Source organism: Oncorhynchus mykiss, chromosome 8 (assembly GCF_057628025.1).
Source record: "Oncorhynchus mykiss isolate SJ-2025 chromosome 8, ASM5762802v1, whole genome shotgun sequence".
Taxonomy (NCBI): domain Eukaryota; kingdom Metazoa; phylum Chordata; class Actinopteri; order Salmoniformes; family Salmonidae; genus Oncorhynchus; species Oncorhynchus mykiss.
Window position 1 is genome coordinate 23,733,849 of NC_143029.1, and position 16,645 is coordinate 23,750,493.

The 16,645-nt window shown below is 49.0% G+C and overlaps 1 protein-coding gene across 1 annotated transcript in view; it reads left to right on the forward strand.

Annotated features, from left to right (window-relative positions):
* The window catches only part of aig1 (androgen induced 1), a 65,857-nt gene extending 50,978 nt beyond the window's left edge, over positions 1 to 14,879 (forward strand). The window contains exons 5-6 of the mRNA XM_021611994.3: positions 12,792 to 12,955; positions 14,127 to 14,879. Coding sequence (XP_021467669.2) covers positions 12,792 to 12,955; positions 14,127 to 14,161 — 199 coding nt within the window. The 3' untranslated portion in view covers positions 14,162 to 14,879. The remainder of the gene's footprint in view (positions 1 to 12,791; positions 12,956 to 14,126) is intronic.
* Positions 14,880 to 16,645: the final 1,766 nt, after the last annotated feature.

A 16,645-nucleotide genomic window follows, 5' to 3' on the forward strand; every position in this document is an offset into this window, starting at 1 on the left:
CTCTCTCTCTCTCTCTCTCTCTCTCTCTCTCTCTCTGAGACCTCTCCTAGCAGTGTCTCTCTCCCTGAGATCTCTCCTAGCAGTGTCTCTCTCTCTGAGACCTCTCCTAGCAGTGTCTCTCTCTGACCTCCCCTAGCAGAGTCTCTCTCTCTGAGACCTCTCCTAGCAGTGTCTCTCTCTCTGAGATCTCTCCTAGCAGTGTCCCTCTCTCTGAGACCTCTCTTAGCAGTGTCTCTCTCCCTGAGACCTCTCCTAGAAGTGTGTCTGTCTTCTCTGAGACCTCTCCTATTAGTGTCTCTATCTCTCTCTCTCCCCGAGACCTCTCCTAGCAGTGTCTCTCTCCCTGAGACCTCTCATAGCAGTGTCTCTCTCTCTCTGAGATCTCTCCTAGCAGTGTCTCTCTCTGAGATCCTTCCTAGCAGTGTCTCTGTCTCAGAGACCACTCATAGCAGTGTCTCTCTCTCTCTAAGATCTCTCTTAGCAGTGTCTCTCTCCCTGAGACCTCTCCTAGAAGTGTCTATCCTTGAGACCTTCCCTAGCAGTGTTTCTCTCTATCTCTCTCTCTCTCTCTCTCTCTCTCTCTCTCTCTGAGACCTCTCCTAGCAGTGTCTCTCTCCCTGAGATCTCTCATAGCAGTGTCTCTCTCTCTGAGACCTCTCCTAGCAGTGTATCTCTCTGACCTCCCCTACCAGAGTCTCTCTCTCTGAGACCTCTCCTAGCAGTGTCTCTCTCTCTGAGATCTCTCCTAGCAGTGTCCCTCTCTCTGAGACTTCTCTTAGCAGTGTCTCTCTCCCTGAGACCTCTCCTAGAAGTGTGTCTGTCTTCTCTGAGACCTCTCCTATTAGTGTCTCTATCTCTCTCTCTCCCCGAGACCTCTCATAGCAGTGTCTCTCTCCCTGAGATCTCCCCTAGAAGTGTGTCTGTCTTCTCTGAGATCTATCCTATTAGTGTCTCTATCTCTGAGACCTCTCATAGCAGTGTCTCTCTCTCTGAGACTTCTCCTATCAGTGTCTCTCTCTCTCTGAGATCTCTCCTAGCAGTGTCTCTCTCATCTGAGACCTCTCCTAGCAGTGTCGCTCTCTCTCTGAGATCTCTCCTAGCAGTGTCTCTCTCTCTCTGAGATCTCTCCTAGCAGTGTCTGTCTCGGAGACCTCTCATAGCAAAGTCTCTCTCTCTCTCTGAGAACTCTCCTAGCAGTGTCTCTCTCATCTAAGACCTCTCCTAGCAGTGTCTCTCTCTCTGAGATCTCTCCTAGCAGTGTCCCTCTCTCTGAGACCTCTCTTAGCAGTGTCTCTCTCCCTGAGACCTCTCCTAGAAGTGTATTTCCTTGAGACCTCCCCTAGCAGTGTCTCTCTCTCTCTCTCTCTCTCTCTCTCTCTCTCTGAGACCTCTCCTAGCAGTGTCTCTCTCCCTGAGATCTCTCATAGCAGTGTCTCTCTCTCTGAGACCTCTCCTATCAGTGTCTCTCTCTCTGAGATCTCTCCTAGCAGTGTCTCTCTCTCTCTGAGACCTCTCCTAGCATTGTCTCTCTCTCTGAGATCTCTCCTAGCAGTGTCTCTCTCTCTCTGAGATCTCTCCTACCATTGTCTCTGTCTCGGAGACCTCTCATAGCAGTGTCTCTCTCTCTCTCTCTGAGATCTCTCCTAGCAGTGTCTCTGTCTCGGAGACCTCTCATAGCAGTGTCTCTCTCTCTCTAATATCTCTCTTAGCAGTGTCTCTCTCCCTGAGACCTCTCCTAGAAGTGTCTATCCTTGAGACCTCCCCTAGCAGTGTCTCTCTCTCTATCTCTCTCTCTCTCTCTCTCTCTCTCTCTCTCTCTCTGAGACCTCTCCTAGCAGTGTCTCTCTCTCTGAGACCTCTCCTAGCAGTGTCTCTATCTCGGAGACCTCTCATAGCAGTGTCTCTCTCTCTGAGATCTCTCCTAGCAGTGTCTCGCTCTCTGAGATCTCTCCTAGCAGTGTCTCTATCTCGGAGACCTCTCATAGCAGTGTCTCTCTCTCTGAGACCTCTCCTATCAGTGTCTCTCTCTCTCTCTGAGACCTCTCTTAGCAGTGTCTCTCTCCATGAGACCTCTCCTAGAAGTGTATATCCTTGAGACCTCCCCTAGCAGTGTCTCTCTCTCTCTCTCTCTCTCTCTCTGAGACCTCTCCTAGCAGTGTCTCTCTCCCTGAGATCTCTCCTAGCAGTGGCTCTATCTCTGAGACCTCTCATAGCAGTGTCTCTCTCTCTGAGACCTCTCCTATAAGTCTCTCTCTCTCTCTCTGAGATCTCTCCTAGCAGTGTCTCTCTCTCTGAGTCCTCTCCTAGCAGTGTCCCTCTCTCTGAGACCTCTTCTCGAGACCTCTCCTAGCAGTCTCTCTCATCTGAGACCTCTCCTAGCAATGTCTCTCTCTCTGAGATCTCTCCTAGCAGTGTCTCTCTCTCTCTGAGATCTCTCCTAGCAGTGTCTCTGTCTCGGAGACCTCTCATAGCAGTGTCTCTCTCTCTCTGAGATCTCTCCTAGCAGTGTCTCTCTCTGAGATCTTTCCTAGCAGTGTCTCTGTCTCGGAGACCACTCATAGCAGTGTCTCTCTCTCTCTCTAAGATCTCTCTTAGCAGTGTCTCTCTCCCTGAGACCTCTCCTAGAAGTGTCTATCCTTGAGACCTCCCCTAGCATTGTCTCTCTCTCTCTCTCTCTCTCTCTCTCTCTCTCTCTCTCTCTGAGACCTCTCCTAGCAGTGTCTCTCTCCCTGAGATCTCTCCTAGCAGTGTCTCTCTCTCTGAGACCTCTCCTAGCAGTGTCTCTCTCTGACCTCCCCTAGCAGAGTCTCTCTCTCTGAGACCTCTCCTAGCAGTGTCTCTCTCTCTGAGATCTCTCCTAGCAGTGTCCCTCTCTCTGAGACCTCTCTTAGCAGTGTCTCTCTCCCTGAGACCTCTCCTAGAAGTGTGTCTGTCTTCTCTGAGACCTCTCCTATTAGTGTCTCTATCTCTCTCTCTCCCCGAGACCTCTCCTAGCAGTGTCTCTCTCCCTGAGACCTCTCATAGCAGTGTCTCTCTCTCTCTGAGATCTCTCCTAGCAGTGTCTCTCTCTGAGATCCTTCCTAGCAGTGTCTCTGTCTCAGAGACCACTCATAGCAGTGTCTCTCTCTCTCTAAGATCTCTCTTAGCAGTGTCTCTCTCCCTGAGACCTCTCCTAGAAGTGTCTATCCTTGAGACCTTCCCTAGCAGTGTTTCTCTCTATCTCTCTCTCTCTCTCTCTCTCTCTCTCTCTCTCTGAGACCTCTCCTAGCAGTGTCTCTCTCCCTGAGATCTCTCATAGCAGTGTCTCTCTCTCTGAGACCTCTCCTAGCAGTGTATCTCTCTGACCTCCCCTAGCAGAGTCTCTCTCTCTGAGACCTCTCCTAGCAGTGTCTCTCTCTCTGAGATCTCTCCTAGCAGTGTCCCTCTCTCTGAGACTTCTCTTAGCAGTGTCTCTCTCCCTGAGACCTCTCCTAGAAGTGTGTCTGTCTTCTCTGAGACCTCTCCTATTAGTGTCTCTATCTCTCTCTCTCCCCGAGACCTCTCATAGCAGTGTCTCTCTCCCTGAGATCTCCCCTAGAAGTGTGTCTGTCTTCTCTGAGATCTATCCTATTAGTGTCTCTATCTCTGAGACCTCTCATAGCAGTGTCTCTCTCTCTGAGACTTCTCCTATCAGTGTCTCTCTCTCTCTGAGATCTCTCCTAGCAGTGTCTCTCTCATCTGAGACCTCTCCTAGCAGTGTCTCTCTCTCTGAGATCTCTCCTAGCAGTGTCTCTCTCTCTCTGAGATCTCTCCTAGCAGTGTCTGTCTCGGAGACCTCTCATAGCAAAGTCTCTCTCTCTCTCTGAGAACTCTCCTAGCAGTGTCTCTCTCATCTGAGACCTCTCCTAGCAGTGTCTCTCTCTCTGAGATCTCTCCTAGCAGTGTCCCTCTCTCTGAGACCTCTCTTAGCAGTGTCTCTCTCCCTGAGACCTCTCCTAGAAGTGTATTTCCTTGAGACCTCCCCTAGCAGTGTCTCTCTCTCTCTCTCTCTCTCTCTCTCTCTGAGACCTCTCCTAGCAGTGTCTCTCTCCCTGAGATCTCTCATAGCAGTGTCTCTCTCTCTGAGACCTCTCCTATCAGTGTCTCTCTCTCTGAGATCTCTCCTAGCAGTGTCTCTCTCTCTCTGAGACCTCTCCTAGCATTGTCTCTCTCTCTGAGATCTCTCCTAGCAGTGTCTCTCTCTCTCTGAGATCTCTCCTACCATTGTCTCTGTCTCGGAGACCTCTCATAGCAGTGTCTCTCTCTCTCTCTCTGAGATCTCTCCTAGCAGTGTCTCTGTCTCGGAGACCTCTCATAGCAGTGTCTCTCTCTCTCTAATATCTCTCTTAGCAGTGTCTCTCTCCCTGAGACCTATCCTAGAAGTGTCTATCCTTGAGACCTCCCCTAGCAGTGTCTCTCTCTCTATCTCTCTCTCTCTCTCTCTCTCTCTCTCTCTCTCTCTCTCTCTCTGAGACCTCTCCTAGCAGTGTCTCTCTCTCTGAGACCTCTCCTAGCAGTGTCCCTCTCTCTGAGACCTCTCTTAGCAGTGTCTCTCTCCCTGAGACCTCTCCTAGAAGTGTGTCTGTCTTCTCTGAGACCTCTCCTATTAGTGTCTCTATCTCTCTCTCTCCCCGAGACCTCTCCTAGCAGTGTCTCTCTCCCTGATATCTCACCTAGAAGTGTGTCTGTCTTCTCTGAGATCTATCCTATTAGTGTCTCTATCTCTGAGACCTCTCATAGCAGTGTCTCTCTCTCTCTGAGACCTCTCCTATCAGTGTCTCTCTCTCTCTGAGATCTCTCCTAGCAGTGTCTCTCTCATCTGAGACCTCTCCTAGCAGTGTCTCTCTCTCTGAGATCTCTCCTAGCAGTGTCTCTCTCTCTCTGAGATCTCTCCTAGCAGTGTCTGTCTCGGAGACCTCTCATAGCAATGTCTCTCTCTCTCTCTGAGATCTCTCCTAGCAGTGTCTCTCTCATCTGAGACCTCTCCTAGCAGTGTCTCTCTCTCTGAGATCTCTCCTAGCAGTGTCCCTCTCTCTGAGACCTCTCTTAGCAGTGTCTCTCTTCCTGAGACCTCTCCTAGAAGTGTATATCCTTGAGACCTCCCCTAGCATTGTCTCTCTCTCTCTCTCTCTCTCTCTCTCTCTCTCTCTCTCTCTCTCTCTCTCTCGCTCTCTCTCTCTCTCTCTCTCTCTCTCTCTCTGAGACCTCTCCTAGCAGTGTCTCTCTCCCTGAGATCTCTCTTAGCAGTGTCTCTCTCTCTGAGACCTCTCCTATCAGTGTCTCTCTCTCTGAGATCTCTCCTAGCAGTGTCTCTCTCTCTCTGAGACCTCTCCTAGCATTGTCTCTCTCTCCGAGACCTCTCCTAGCAGTGTCTCTCTCCCTGAGATCTCCCCTAGAAGTGTGTCTCAATTCTCTGAGACCTCTCCTAGCAGTGTCTCTATCTCTGAGACCTCTCATAGCAGTGTCTCTCTCTCTGAGACCTCTCCTATCAGTGTCTCTCTCTCTCTGAGATCTCTCCTAGCAGTATCTCTCTCTCTGAGACCTCTCCTAGCAGATTCTCTCTCTCTGACCTCCCCTAGCAGAGTCTCTCTCATCTGAGACTTCCCCTTGCAGTGTCTCTCTCTCTGAGACTTCTCCTAGCAGTCTCTCTCATCTGAGACCTCTTCTAGCAGTGTCTCTCACTTTCTGAGACCTTTCCTAGCAGTGTCTCTCTCTCTGAGATCTCTCCTAGCAGTGTCTCGCTCTCTGAGATCTCTCCTAGCAGTGTCTCTATCTCGGAGACCTCTCATAGCAGTGTCTCTCTCTCTGAGACCTCTCCTATCAGTGTCTCTCTCTCTCTCTGAGACCTCTCTTAGCAGTGTCTCTCTCCCTGAGACCTCTCCTAGAAGTGTATATCCTTGAGACCTCCCCTAGCAGTGTCTCTCTCTCTCTCTCTCTCTCTGAGACCTCTCCTAGCAGTGTCTCTCTCCCTGAGATCTCTCCTAGCAGTGGCTCTATCTCTGAGACCTCTCATAGCAGTGTCTCTCTCTCTGAGACCTCTCCTATAAGTCTCTCTCTCTCTCTGAGATCTCTCCTAGCAGTGTCTCTCTCTCTGAGTCCTCTCCTAGCAGTGTCCCTCTCTCTGAGACCTCTTCTCGAGACCTCTCCTAGCAGTCTCTCTCATCTGAGACCTCTCCTAGCAATGTCTCTCTCTCTGAGATCTCTCCTAGCAGTGTCTCTCTCTCTCTGAGATCTCTCCTAGCAGTGTCTCTGTCTCGGAGACCTCTCATAGCAGTGTCTCTCTCTCTCTGAGATCTCTCCTAGCAGTGTCTCTCTCTGAGATCTTTCCTAGCAGTGTCTCTGTCTCGGAGACCACTCATAGCAGTGTCTCTCTCTCTCTAAGATCTCTCTTAGCAGTGTCTCTCTCCCTGAGACCTCTCCTAGAAGTGTCTATCCTTGAGACCTCCCCTAGCATTGTCTCTCTCTCTCTCTCTCTCTCTCTCTCTCTCTCTCTCTCTCTGAGACCTCTCCTAGCAGTGTCTCTCTCCCTGAGATCTCTCCTAGCAGTGTCTCTCTCTCTGAGACCTCTCCTAGCAGTGTCTCTCTCTGACCTCCCCTAGCAGAGTCTCTCTCTCTGAGACCTCTCCTAGCAGTGTCTCTCTCTCTGAGATCTCTCCTAGCAGTGTCCCTCTCTCTGAGACCTCTCTTAGCAGTGTCTCTCTCCCTGAGACCTCTCCTAGAAGTGTGTCTGTCTTCTCTGAGACCTCTCCTATTAGTGTCTCTATCTCTCTCTCTCCCCGAGACCTCTCCTAGCAGTGTCTCTCTCCCTGAGATCTCTCCTAGCAGTGTCTCTCTCTCTGAGATCTCTCCTAGCAGTGTCTCTCTCTGACCTCCCCTAGCAGAGTCTCTCTCTCTGAGACCTCTCCTAGCAGTGTCTCTCTCTCTGAGATCTCTCCTAGCAGTGTCCCTCTCTCTGAGACCTCTCTTAGCAGTGTCTCTCTCCCTGAGACCTCTCCTAGAAGTGTGTCTGTCTTCTCTGAGACCTCTCCTATTAGTGTCTCTATCTCTCTCTCTCCCCGAGACCTCTCCTAGCAGTGTCTCTCTCCCTGAGACCTCTCATAGCAGTGTCTCTCTCTCTCTGAGATCTCTCCTAGCAGTGTCTCTCTCTGAGATCCTTCCTAGCAGTGTCTCTGTCTCAGAGACCACTCATAGCAGTGTCTCTCTCTCTCTAAGATCTCTCTTAGCAGTGTCTCTCTCCCTGAGACCTCTCCTAGAAGTGTCTATCCTTGAGACCTTCCCTAGCAGTGTCTCTCTCTATCTCTCTCTCTCTCTCTCTCTCTCTCTCTCTCTCTCTGAGACCTCTCCTAGCAGTGTCTCTCTCCCTGAGATCTCTCATAGCAGTGTCTCTCTCTCTGAGACCTCTCCTAGCAGTGTATCTCTCTGACCTCCCCTAGCAGAGTCTCTCTCTCTGAGACCTCTCCTAGCAGTGTCTCTCTCTCTGAGATCTCTCCTAGCAGTGTCCCTCTCTCTGAGACTTCTCTTAGCAGTGTCTCTCTCCCTGAGACCTCTCCTAGAAGTGTGTCTGTCTTCTCTGAGACCTCTCCTATTAGTGTCTCTATCTCTCTCTCTCCCCGAGACCTCTCATAGCAGTGTCTCTCTCCCTGAGATCTCCCCTAGAAGTGTGTCTGTCTTCTCTGAGATCTATCCTATTAGTGTCTCTATCTCTGAGACCTCTCATAGCAGTGTCTCTCTCTCTGAGACTTCTCCTATCAGTGTCTCTCTCTCTCTGAGATCTCTCCTAGCAGTGTCTCTCTCATCTGAGACCTCTCCTAGCAGTGTCTCTCTCTCTGAGATCTCTCCTAGCAGTGTCTCTCTCTCTCTGAGATCTCTCCTAGCAGTGTCTGTCTCGGAGACCTCTCATAGCAATGTCTCTCTCTCTCTCTGAGATCTCTCCTAGCAGTGTCTCTCTCATCTGAGACCTCTCCTAGCAGTGTCTCTCTCTCTGAGATCTCTCCTAGCAGTGTCCCTCTCTCTGAGACCTCTCTTAGCAGTGTCTCTCTCCCTGAGACCTCTCCTAGAAGTGTATTTCCTTGAGACCTCCCCTAGCAGTGTCTCTCTCTCTCTCTCTCTCTCTCTCTCTCTGAGACCTCTCCTAGCAGTGTCTCTCTCCCTGAGATCTCTCATAGCAGTGTCTCTCTCTCTGAGACCTCTCCTATCAGTGTCTCTCTCTCTGAGATCTCTCCTAGCAGTGTCTCTCTCTCTCTGAGACCTCTCCTAGCATTGTCTCTCTCTCCGAGACCTCTCCTAGCAGTGTCTCTCTCCCTGAGATCTCCCCTAGAAGTGTGTCTCAATTCTCTGAGATCTCTCCTAGCAGTGTCTCTATCTCTGAGACCTCTCATAGCAGTGTCTCTCTCTCTCTGAGACCTCTCCTATCAGTGTCTCTCTCTCTCTGAGATCTCTCCTAGCAGTATCTCTCTCTCTGAGACCTCTCCTAGCAGTGTCTCTCTCTCTGACCTCCCCTAGCAGAGTCTCTCTCATCTAAGACTTCCCCTGGCAGTGTCTCTCTCTCTGAGACCTCTCCTAGCAGTCTCTCTCATCTGAGACCTCTTCTAGCAGTGTCTCTCACTTTCTGAGACCTTTCCTAGCAGTGTCTCTCTCTCTGAGATCTCTCCTAGCAGTGTCTCGCTCTCTGAGATCTCTCCTAGCAGTGTCTCTATCTCGGAGACCTCTCATAGCAGTGTCTCTCTCTCTGACACCTCTCCTATCAGTGTCTCTCTCTCTCTCTGAGATCTCTCCTAGCAGTGTCTCTCTCATCTGAGACCTCTCCTAGCAGTGTCTTTTTCTCTGAGATCTCTCCTAGCAGTGTCTCTCTCTCTCTGAGACCTCTCCTAGCATTGTCTCTCTCTCCGAGACCTCTCCTAGCAGTGTCTCTCTCCCTGAGATCTCCCCTAGAAGTGTGTCTCAATTCTCTGAGACCTCTCCTAGCAGTGTCTCTATCTCTGAGACCTCTCATAGCAGTGTCTCTCTCTCTGAGACCTCTCCTATCAGTGTCTCTCTCTCTCTCTCTGAGATCTCTCCTAGCAGTATCTCTCTCTCTGAGACCTCTCCTAGCAGTGTCTCTCTCGCTGACCTCCCCTAGCAGAGTCTCTCTCATCTGAGACTTCCCCTGGCAGTGTCTCTCTCTCTGAGACCTCTCCTAGCAGTCTCTCTCATCTGAGACCTCTTCTAGCAGTGTCTCTCACTTTCTGAGACCTTTCCTAGCAGTGTCTCTCTCTCTGAGATCTCTCCTAGCAGTGTCTCGCTCTCTGAGATCTCTCCTAGCAGTGTCTCTATCTCGGAGACCTCTCATAGCAGTGTCTCTCTCTCTGACACCTCTCCTATCAGTGTCTCTCTCTCTCTCTCTGAGATCTCTCCTAGCAGTGTCTCTCTCATCTCAGACCTCTCCTAGCAGTGTCTCTCTCTCTGAGATATTTCCTACCAGTGTCTCTCTCTTTCTGAGACATCCCCTAGCAGTGTCTCTCTCTCTGAGATCTCTCCTAGCAGTGTCTCTCTCTCTGAGACCTCTCCTAGCAGTGTCTCTCTCTCTGAGACCTCTCCTAGCAGTGTCTCTCTCATCTCAGACCTCTCCTAGCAGTGTCTCTCTCTCTGAGATATTTCCTACCAGTGTCTCTCTCTTTCTGAGACATCCCCTAGCAGTGTCTCTCTCTCTGAGATCTCTCCTAGCAGTGTCTCTCTCTCTGAGACCTCTCCTAGCAGTGTCTCTCTCTCTGAGACCTCTCCTAGCAGTGTATCTCTCATCTGAGAACTCTCCTAGCAGTGTATCTCTCTCTGAGACCTCTCCTAGCAGTGTCTCTCTCTCTGAGACCTCTCCTAGAAGTGTCTATCCTTGAGAACTCCCCTAGCAGTGTCTCTCTTTCTCTCCAAGACCTCTCCTAGCAGTGTCTCTCTCCCTGACATCTCCCCAAGAAGTGTCTCTCTGCTCTATGAGACCTCTCCTAGCAGTGTCTCTATCTTTGAGACCTCTCATAGCAGTGTCTCTCTCTCTGAGACTTCTCCTATCAGTGTCTCTCTCTCTGAGACCTCTCCTAGCAGTGTCCCTCTCTCTGAGACCTCTTCTCGTGACCTCTCCTAGCAGTCTCTCTCATCTGAGACCTCTCCCAGCAGTGTCTCTCTCTCTGAGACCTCTCCTAGCAGTGTATCTCTCTCTGAGATCTCTCATAGCAGTGTCTCTTTCTCTGAGACCTCTTCTAGCAGTGTCTCTCTCTGAGACCTCTCCTAGCAGTCTCTCTCAAATGAGACCTCTTCTAGCAGTGTCTCTCTCTCTGAGACCTCTCCTAGCAGTGTCTCTCTCCCTCAGACCTCTCCAAGCAGTGTCTCTCTCTCTGACCTCCCCTAGCAGAGTTTGTCTCATCTGAGACCTCTCCTAGCAGTGTCTCTCTCTCTGACCTCCCCTAGCAGAGTCTCTCTCTCTGAGATCTCTCCTAGCAGTGTCCCTCTCTCTGAGACCTCTCTTAGCACTATCTCGCTCCCTGAGACCTCTCTTAGAAGTGTCTCTCTCTCTCTCTCTCTCTCTCCGAGACCTCTCCTAGCAGTGTCTCTATCTCTGAGACCTCTCATAGCAGTGTCTCTCTCTCTCTGAGACCTCTCCTAGCAGTGTCTCTCTCCCTGAGACCTCTCCTAGAAGTGTCTATCCTTGAGACCTCCCCTAGCAGTGTCTCTCTCTCTCTCCGAGACCTGTCCTAGGAGTGTCTCTATCTCTGAGACCTCTCATAGCAGTGTCTCTCTCTCTCTCTCTGAGACTTCTCCTATCAGTGTCTCTCTCTCTCTGAGATCTCTCCTAGCAGTGTCTCTTTCTCTGAGACCTCTCCTAACAGTGTCTCTCTCTCTGAGATCTCTCCTAGCAGTGTCCCTATCTCTGAGATCTCTCATAGCAGTGTCTCTCTCTCTGAAACCTCTCCTAGCAGTGTATCTCTCTCTGAGACCTCTCCTATTAGTCTCTCTCTCTCTCTGAGATCTCACCTAGCAGTGTCTCTTTATCTGAGACCTCTCCTAGCAGTGTCTCTCTCTCTGAGACCTCTCCTATTAGTGTGTCTCTCTCTGAGATCTCTCCTAGCAGTGTCCCTCTCTCTGAGACCTCTCTTAGCACTGTCTCGCTCCCTGAGACCTCTCCTAGAAGTGTCTCTCTCTCTCCCCGAGACTTCTCCTAGCAGTGTCTCTATCTCTGAGACCTCTCATAGCAGTGTCTCTCTCTGAGACCTCTCCTATCAGTGTCTCCCTCTCTCTGAGACCTCTCCTAGCAGTGTCTCTCTCCCTGAGACCTCTCCTAGAAGTGTCTATCCTTGAGACCTCCCCTAGCAGTGTCTCTCTCTCTCTCCGAGACCTGTCCTAGCAGTGTCTCTATCTCTGAGACCTCTCATAGCAGTGTCTCTCTCTCTCTGAGACTTCTCCTATCAGTGTCTCTCTCTCTCTCTGAGATCTCTCCTAGCAGTGTCTCTCTCTCTGAGACCTCTCCTAACAGTGTCTCTCTCTCTGAGATCTCTCCTAACAGTGTCCCTATCTCTGAGATCTCTCATAGCAGTGTCTCTCTCTCTGAAACCTCTCCTAGCAGTGTATCTCTCTCTGAGACCTTTCCTATTAGTCTCTCTCTCTCTCTCTCTCTGAGTTCTCTCATAGCAGTGTCTCTTTCTCTGAGACCTCTTCTAGCAGTGTCTCTCTCTCTCTCTCTGAGATCTCAGCTAGCAGTGTCTCTTTATCTGAGACCTCTCCTAGCAGTGTCTCTCTCTCTGAGACCTCTCCTATTAGTTTCTCTCTCTCTGAGACCTCTCCTAGCAGTGTCTCTTTCTCTGAGACCTCTCCTATTAGTGTCTCTCTCTCTCTGAGATCTCACCTAGCAGTGTCTCTCTCTCTGAGATCTCTCATAGCAGTGTCTCTTTCTCTGAGACCTCTCCTAGCAGTGTCTCTCTCTTTCTGAGATCTCACCTAGCAGTGTCTCTCTCTCTGAGATCTCTCATAGCAGTGTCTCTTTCTCTGAGATCTCACCTAGCAGTGTCTCTTTCTCTGAGACCTCTCATAGCAGTGTCTCTTTCTCTGAGACCTCTCCTATTAGTGTCTCTCTCTCTCTCTCTCTCTGAGATCTCACCTAGCAGTGTCTCTTTCTCTGAGACCTCTCCTAGCAGTCTCTCTCTCTCTGAGACCTCTCCTATTAGTGTCTCTCTCTCTCTCTCTCTGAGATCTCTCATAGCAGTGTCTCTTTCTCTGAGACCTCTTCTAACAGTGTCTCTCTCTCAGACCTCTCCTAGCAGTGTCTCTCTCCTTTGAGGGCACGTTACCTCAATCCACTGACACTGATGGTCCTTCTAATGTCCTCTACCACTGTACTGTATCGGTAGTACTGTATGTTCAAGTATAGCATTACATGTACTGTATGTACTCCATTTCAGTGGTTCGTTATAGTTTAGGACGGGTACGTTTATATAATCATCTCACTATTAAAAACGTTTAGTCTGGATTCCTACAGTAAGACAACCAGGTGGGTGTGCTGTCTGTCAAACACTCACTGGACCAGACTGACTTTATGAAAGGGATGTGGCTGGATACTCTAGAAGGCAGACAGACAAAGTGACACAGACAGTGGGTGTATGGCAGCAACAAAGGATCTCCACTTTGGCCAACTTTGAGCCTCTATTGACACAGACAGCTGGCTGTAATATAAAAGTATAAACTCTGCACTCTCTCTCTTTCCTTATATCTTTGTCCTCTATCTCACCCCTACCTCCCTCTCGCTCTCCTGTCAGGATGTGTTGGGTGAACCATGTGACCGGCGTGTGGGTCTACCCCCTGTTGGAGCAGATCAGTCCCCTGGCGAAGGTGGCCTTCTTCTTCTGCCTCACTGTCCTGATTAACATCTACTACGTCCTGGGAGAGATCCTCAACAGCTACATCTGGGACGGCTCCAAATGTAAGCCCTCAGGACGTCTGGCAGCCGCTGGTGTGTGTGTGTGTGTGTGTGTGTGTGTGTGTGTGTGTGTGTGTGTGTGTGTGCGTGCGTGCGTGCGTGCGTGCGTGCGTGTGTTAGCCACAGTGCGAAGCGGAATAGCATGTTAGGTGCCTGTCCTGGCGCAAATCCCTGCACAGAATCCCTGTGATTTCAGAGCCTCTATTAGTTCTCGCACTCACACCAGCACTCACCCACACACACAAGTGCAAACTAGTGCAAAATGTGTAGCACACTAACATATTTACCCACACACACACACACTGCACATACACTCGCACACCTGCACACACTTGAGCTATCACACACACACATTCCTGTACCCATTTCCATTAAAAGTGCGGGCTGGGAGGTCTGTGGGAGTGGTGCTACCTGCGGTGCTGAGTAACAGATGGGAAATGAGGAGAGAAGAAGAGTTGACTGCAGCTAGCAGACACCAAATCCCTCCATCCTTTCTCCTCCCACCTGTTTGACACTGACCCAACAAATCAGCACAACCATTCCATTTCCTATCACAAACTTCTACATCCTTTGATCTGCTCACTATTCCCTCATCTCTCTGTCCATTCTCATTTCTCTTGTCCTCTCCAGTCTCCTCTTCTCCTCTCTTTTCTCACTCTCTCTCCAATCCCTTCCCTTTACCCATGTTCTCTCCTCTTTCTCCCTCCTCTATTTTCTTTCTAATCCCTTCATCCTCTAGCCCATCCTCTTTCTCCCTCTCTCTCTCCCACTTCACTTCTTTCCAATCCACTCTCCCTGGCTCTCTCTCTTTTGCTCTCTCCTTTCCAATCCCCTCTCTCCTCTCCTTGGTTTAGTCCTGCTGTGATTTAGCTCCATCCTTCAGAGCTCATGTTCCCATCTCACCACTCCAACATAACCTCAATTTGCCCATATGGGACATTTGATGATAGATATATGAGGCCAATTGGTCAGCTATGAATGTTCAATTGGTTTTTCATTTTGGATATAAAGTGGTATTTGCGACTATGGTCTCTGAAAACTCTCTACATTTACAAACTGTTCATATTTCTGTTCTCTGTCTTATACAACTTCATATTCCCCTCAACACCACTGATTTGAGTTGTGTACGATTAAAGTAGAGAAAACCGTGCATTGATATTTCTCTGTCTTCCAGGTGTTCTAGACACAGACAAGGCTAAATCCGACTGAAGGCCAACACGTGTGGGAACCTTGCCATCAAGTCAAGACCCAGTCCTCACTGGGCTGCCGCAAAGACAGGCCCAATCCCGACCCGGACTGCAGAATAACAACCACTGTGTAAATAAATGATGGAGAAATACGTGGGAATATTATGTTGGTTTTTAAAGCTGTGTTCGGAGTCCTCCTCTTAAAATTGTTGAGACTGTAGCTAAGAACTGAGATGCCTGTTTTCCGTCGATGACAAGGTGGGATATGAATTCTCCACCTTTCTATTCACTGGAGGTATGACGATGACATTACATTTACCCACTTATTAATATTGAATCATCCTGTTCATCCACCTCAAAGGCTCAAGTTATTATCTGAACACAGAGTATAGTGTATTAGTGGAATGAACTAACTGCTACGGTATGATATTAATCTTAAGATGCTTAGGCACGCCAGCAGAGTTAGCAAAAGCCATGTATTCAAATTCTCTTCTCTTTTTTCTTTTGACTGGAGTGCTTTCCAGCGAGGGCATCTCCTACAGTGGCATGAATGATCGCCTTTTCTTGGGTGTGTATTGTCTAACAGCTGTACCACAGAATGTTATTTTCTGGGACAGCCAGACTGGCAGCTCCGCTGCTCCAAAATACCCTTTCTTGTTTTAATGCTTTTGTAAAAAAAAGAAAAAGAAAAAGGATGACCGCATTTAAAGTGTATGGTCTTTCAATAAAAAGTTGTTATTTAGAGCGAGTCAGAGGTGTCGTGGACGTGTGTGTGTGTGTGTGTGTGTGTGTGTGTGTGTGTGTGTGAGAGTGTGTGTGTGTGTGTGTGTGTGTGTGTGTGTGTGTGTGTGTGTGTGTGTGTGTGTGTGTGTGTGTGTGTGTGTGTGTGTGTGTGTGTGTGTGTGTGTGTGTGTGTGTGTGTGTGTGTGTGTGTGTGCGTGCGTGCGTGTGTGTGTCAGCCAGTCTCACTACAGCTCTTCTCTTCACAGACTCACACAACACTAAGTTCCACGGGAATGACGGCCCAGCCATTCAATTAAAAATAACCACACGTATGATTTCATTTCTGCTCTATATTTTCACTGGCAGTTTCTGCCTTGCTTTTTCAGACGCACTCGGTCCAAACATAACAATTCCTTTGTGCAGCGCTGGACAAGCTCTTAACGAGAAACACACACATTCCAGTCCGTAAAGACACACTAAATAACCAGAAGCTCAATGCAGAAGAAATGTACCCATAATATGTATTTTTATTCACAGCTATTCCAAGGCTCTAGTGACTCTGGGAGACAGACCTCAAAAGCTCTCTCGAAATAATATGTTAGCCTATAATGTAAGTATACCACAGTATATAATAGAAACATTTGGTACATTCTTTGAGTGGCTGTACGTTTATTTCGAGAGTGATATGATCTCCGCTGCTGTTTATCATTTTTAAACAGACTGGCAATTTATTACAACCCTATTAACACCAATGTTTAAACAGAGCCAAAACAGGCAAATACCAGAGCATACTAAATCTCCTCTCTAGCTATCCTCACTTTTATATTCAACAAAACCTCTTAAAGTGTCCCACCAGAACCAACTCCTGTAATAACAGCTGTCAGCCCAATTAGATGGAAAAATGAAACCCTTCTCTAGTGAAACAGAAATAGGTGGTCTTGACAACTGTGGTTTTTCATCCTGATAGAGAATGACATCTTTGCCCGGGTAAGTTGTTTTGTATACACTTTTGTAATGGTGGAATGTGTGCACAGTCGCAGGCTCTCTGTCAGCTTGATAACAAGAGAACGACACTTCAGTCTTCTCATTAACACTGCCGGTCCCCCATGTGGAGGTGACAAATTGAATGCATTTTGAAGGATTTTGCTGGCATACATTAGCATAGTAATTAGGGCAAAAACGGTGTTCGGTAAGCAGGAAAAGCTTGAGCAACATGCAAGGCTTAGTCAAAGCCAATCAAAAGTGTCATGACTACAAACTCACAGGCAGAAATGCCAGAGCCAGATAACATTACCGCTCGACGTGTATCGACATCATTGGAGGTAAAAGCTGTTTAAATGCAACTTTTCTGTCTCCAGGCCCCACTAGGTGGAAAACAATGCAGCTAAATCTGCAGCCACAAGATGGAGGCCCAGATATAGCCCTGCATCGTGGCTCCAAGTACTCACTGTGATGGTTCTCAACCCCTGCAGCCTCCAAGCACAGAAAATACAGAGTACAGATCCTTTGGCAAGGTGTGTGTGTGCGTGTCTGCCGGATGTGTGTGGGCGGGCGGGCAGCTGAGCAAGTGTACTGTGCCAGTCTGAGGCAGGGATCCTGAGTGGTACTTTGGCTGGAGCAGCAGAGCTCTACAGGAGTGACTTTCAGGGGGGGTTGTATAGTTAGAATGTAGCCAAGGGCAAGAGATTGCATCTAACTCGCCACAGCCGCAATCATCAAAGATTTGAAACCTTTAAAGGAATGAGTCATAACACACATATCCAGGGGGACGTGACGGTATTAA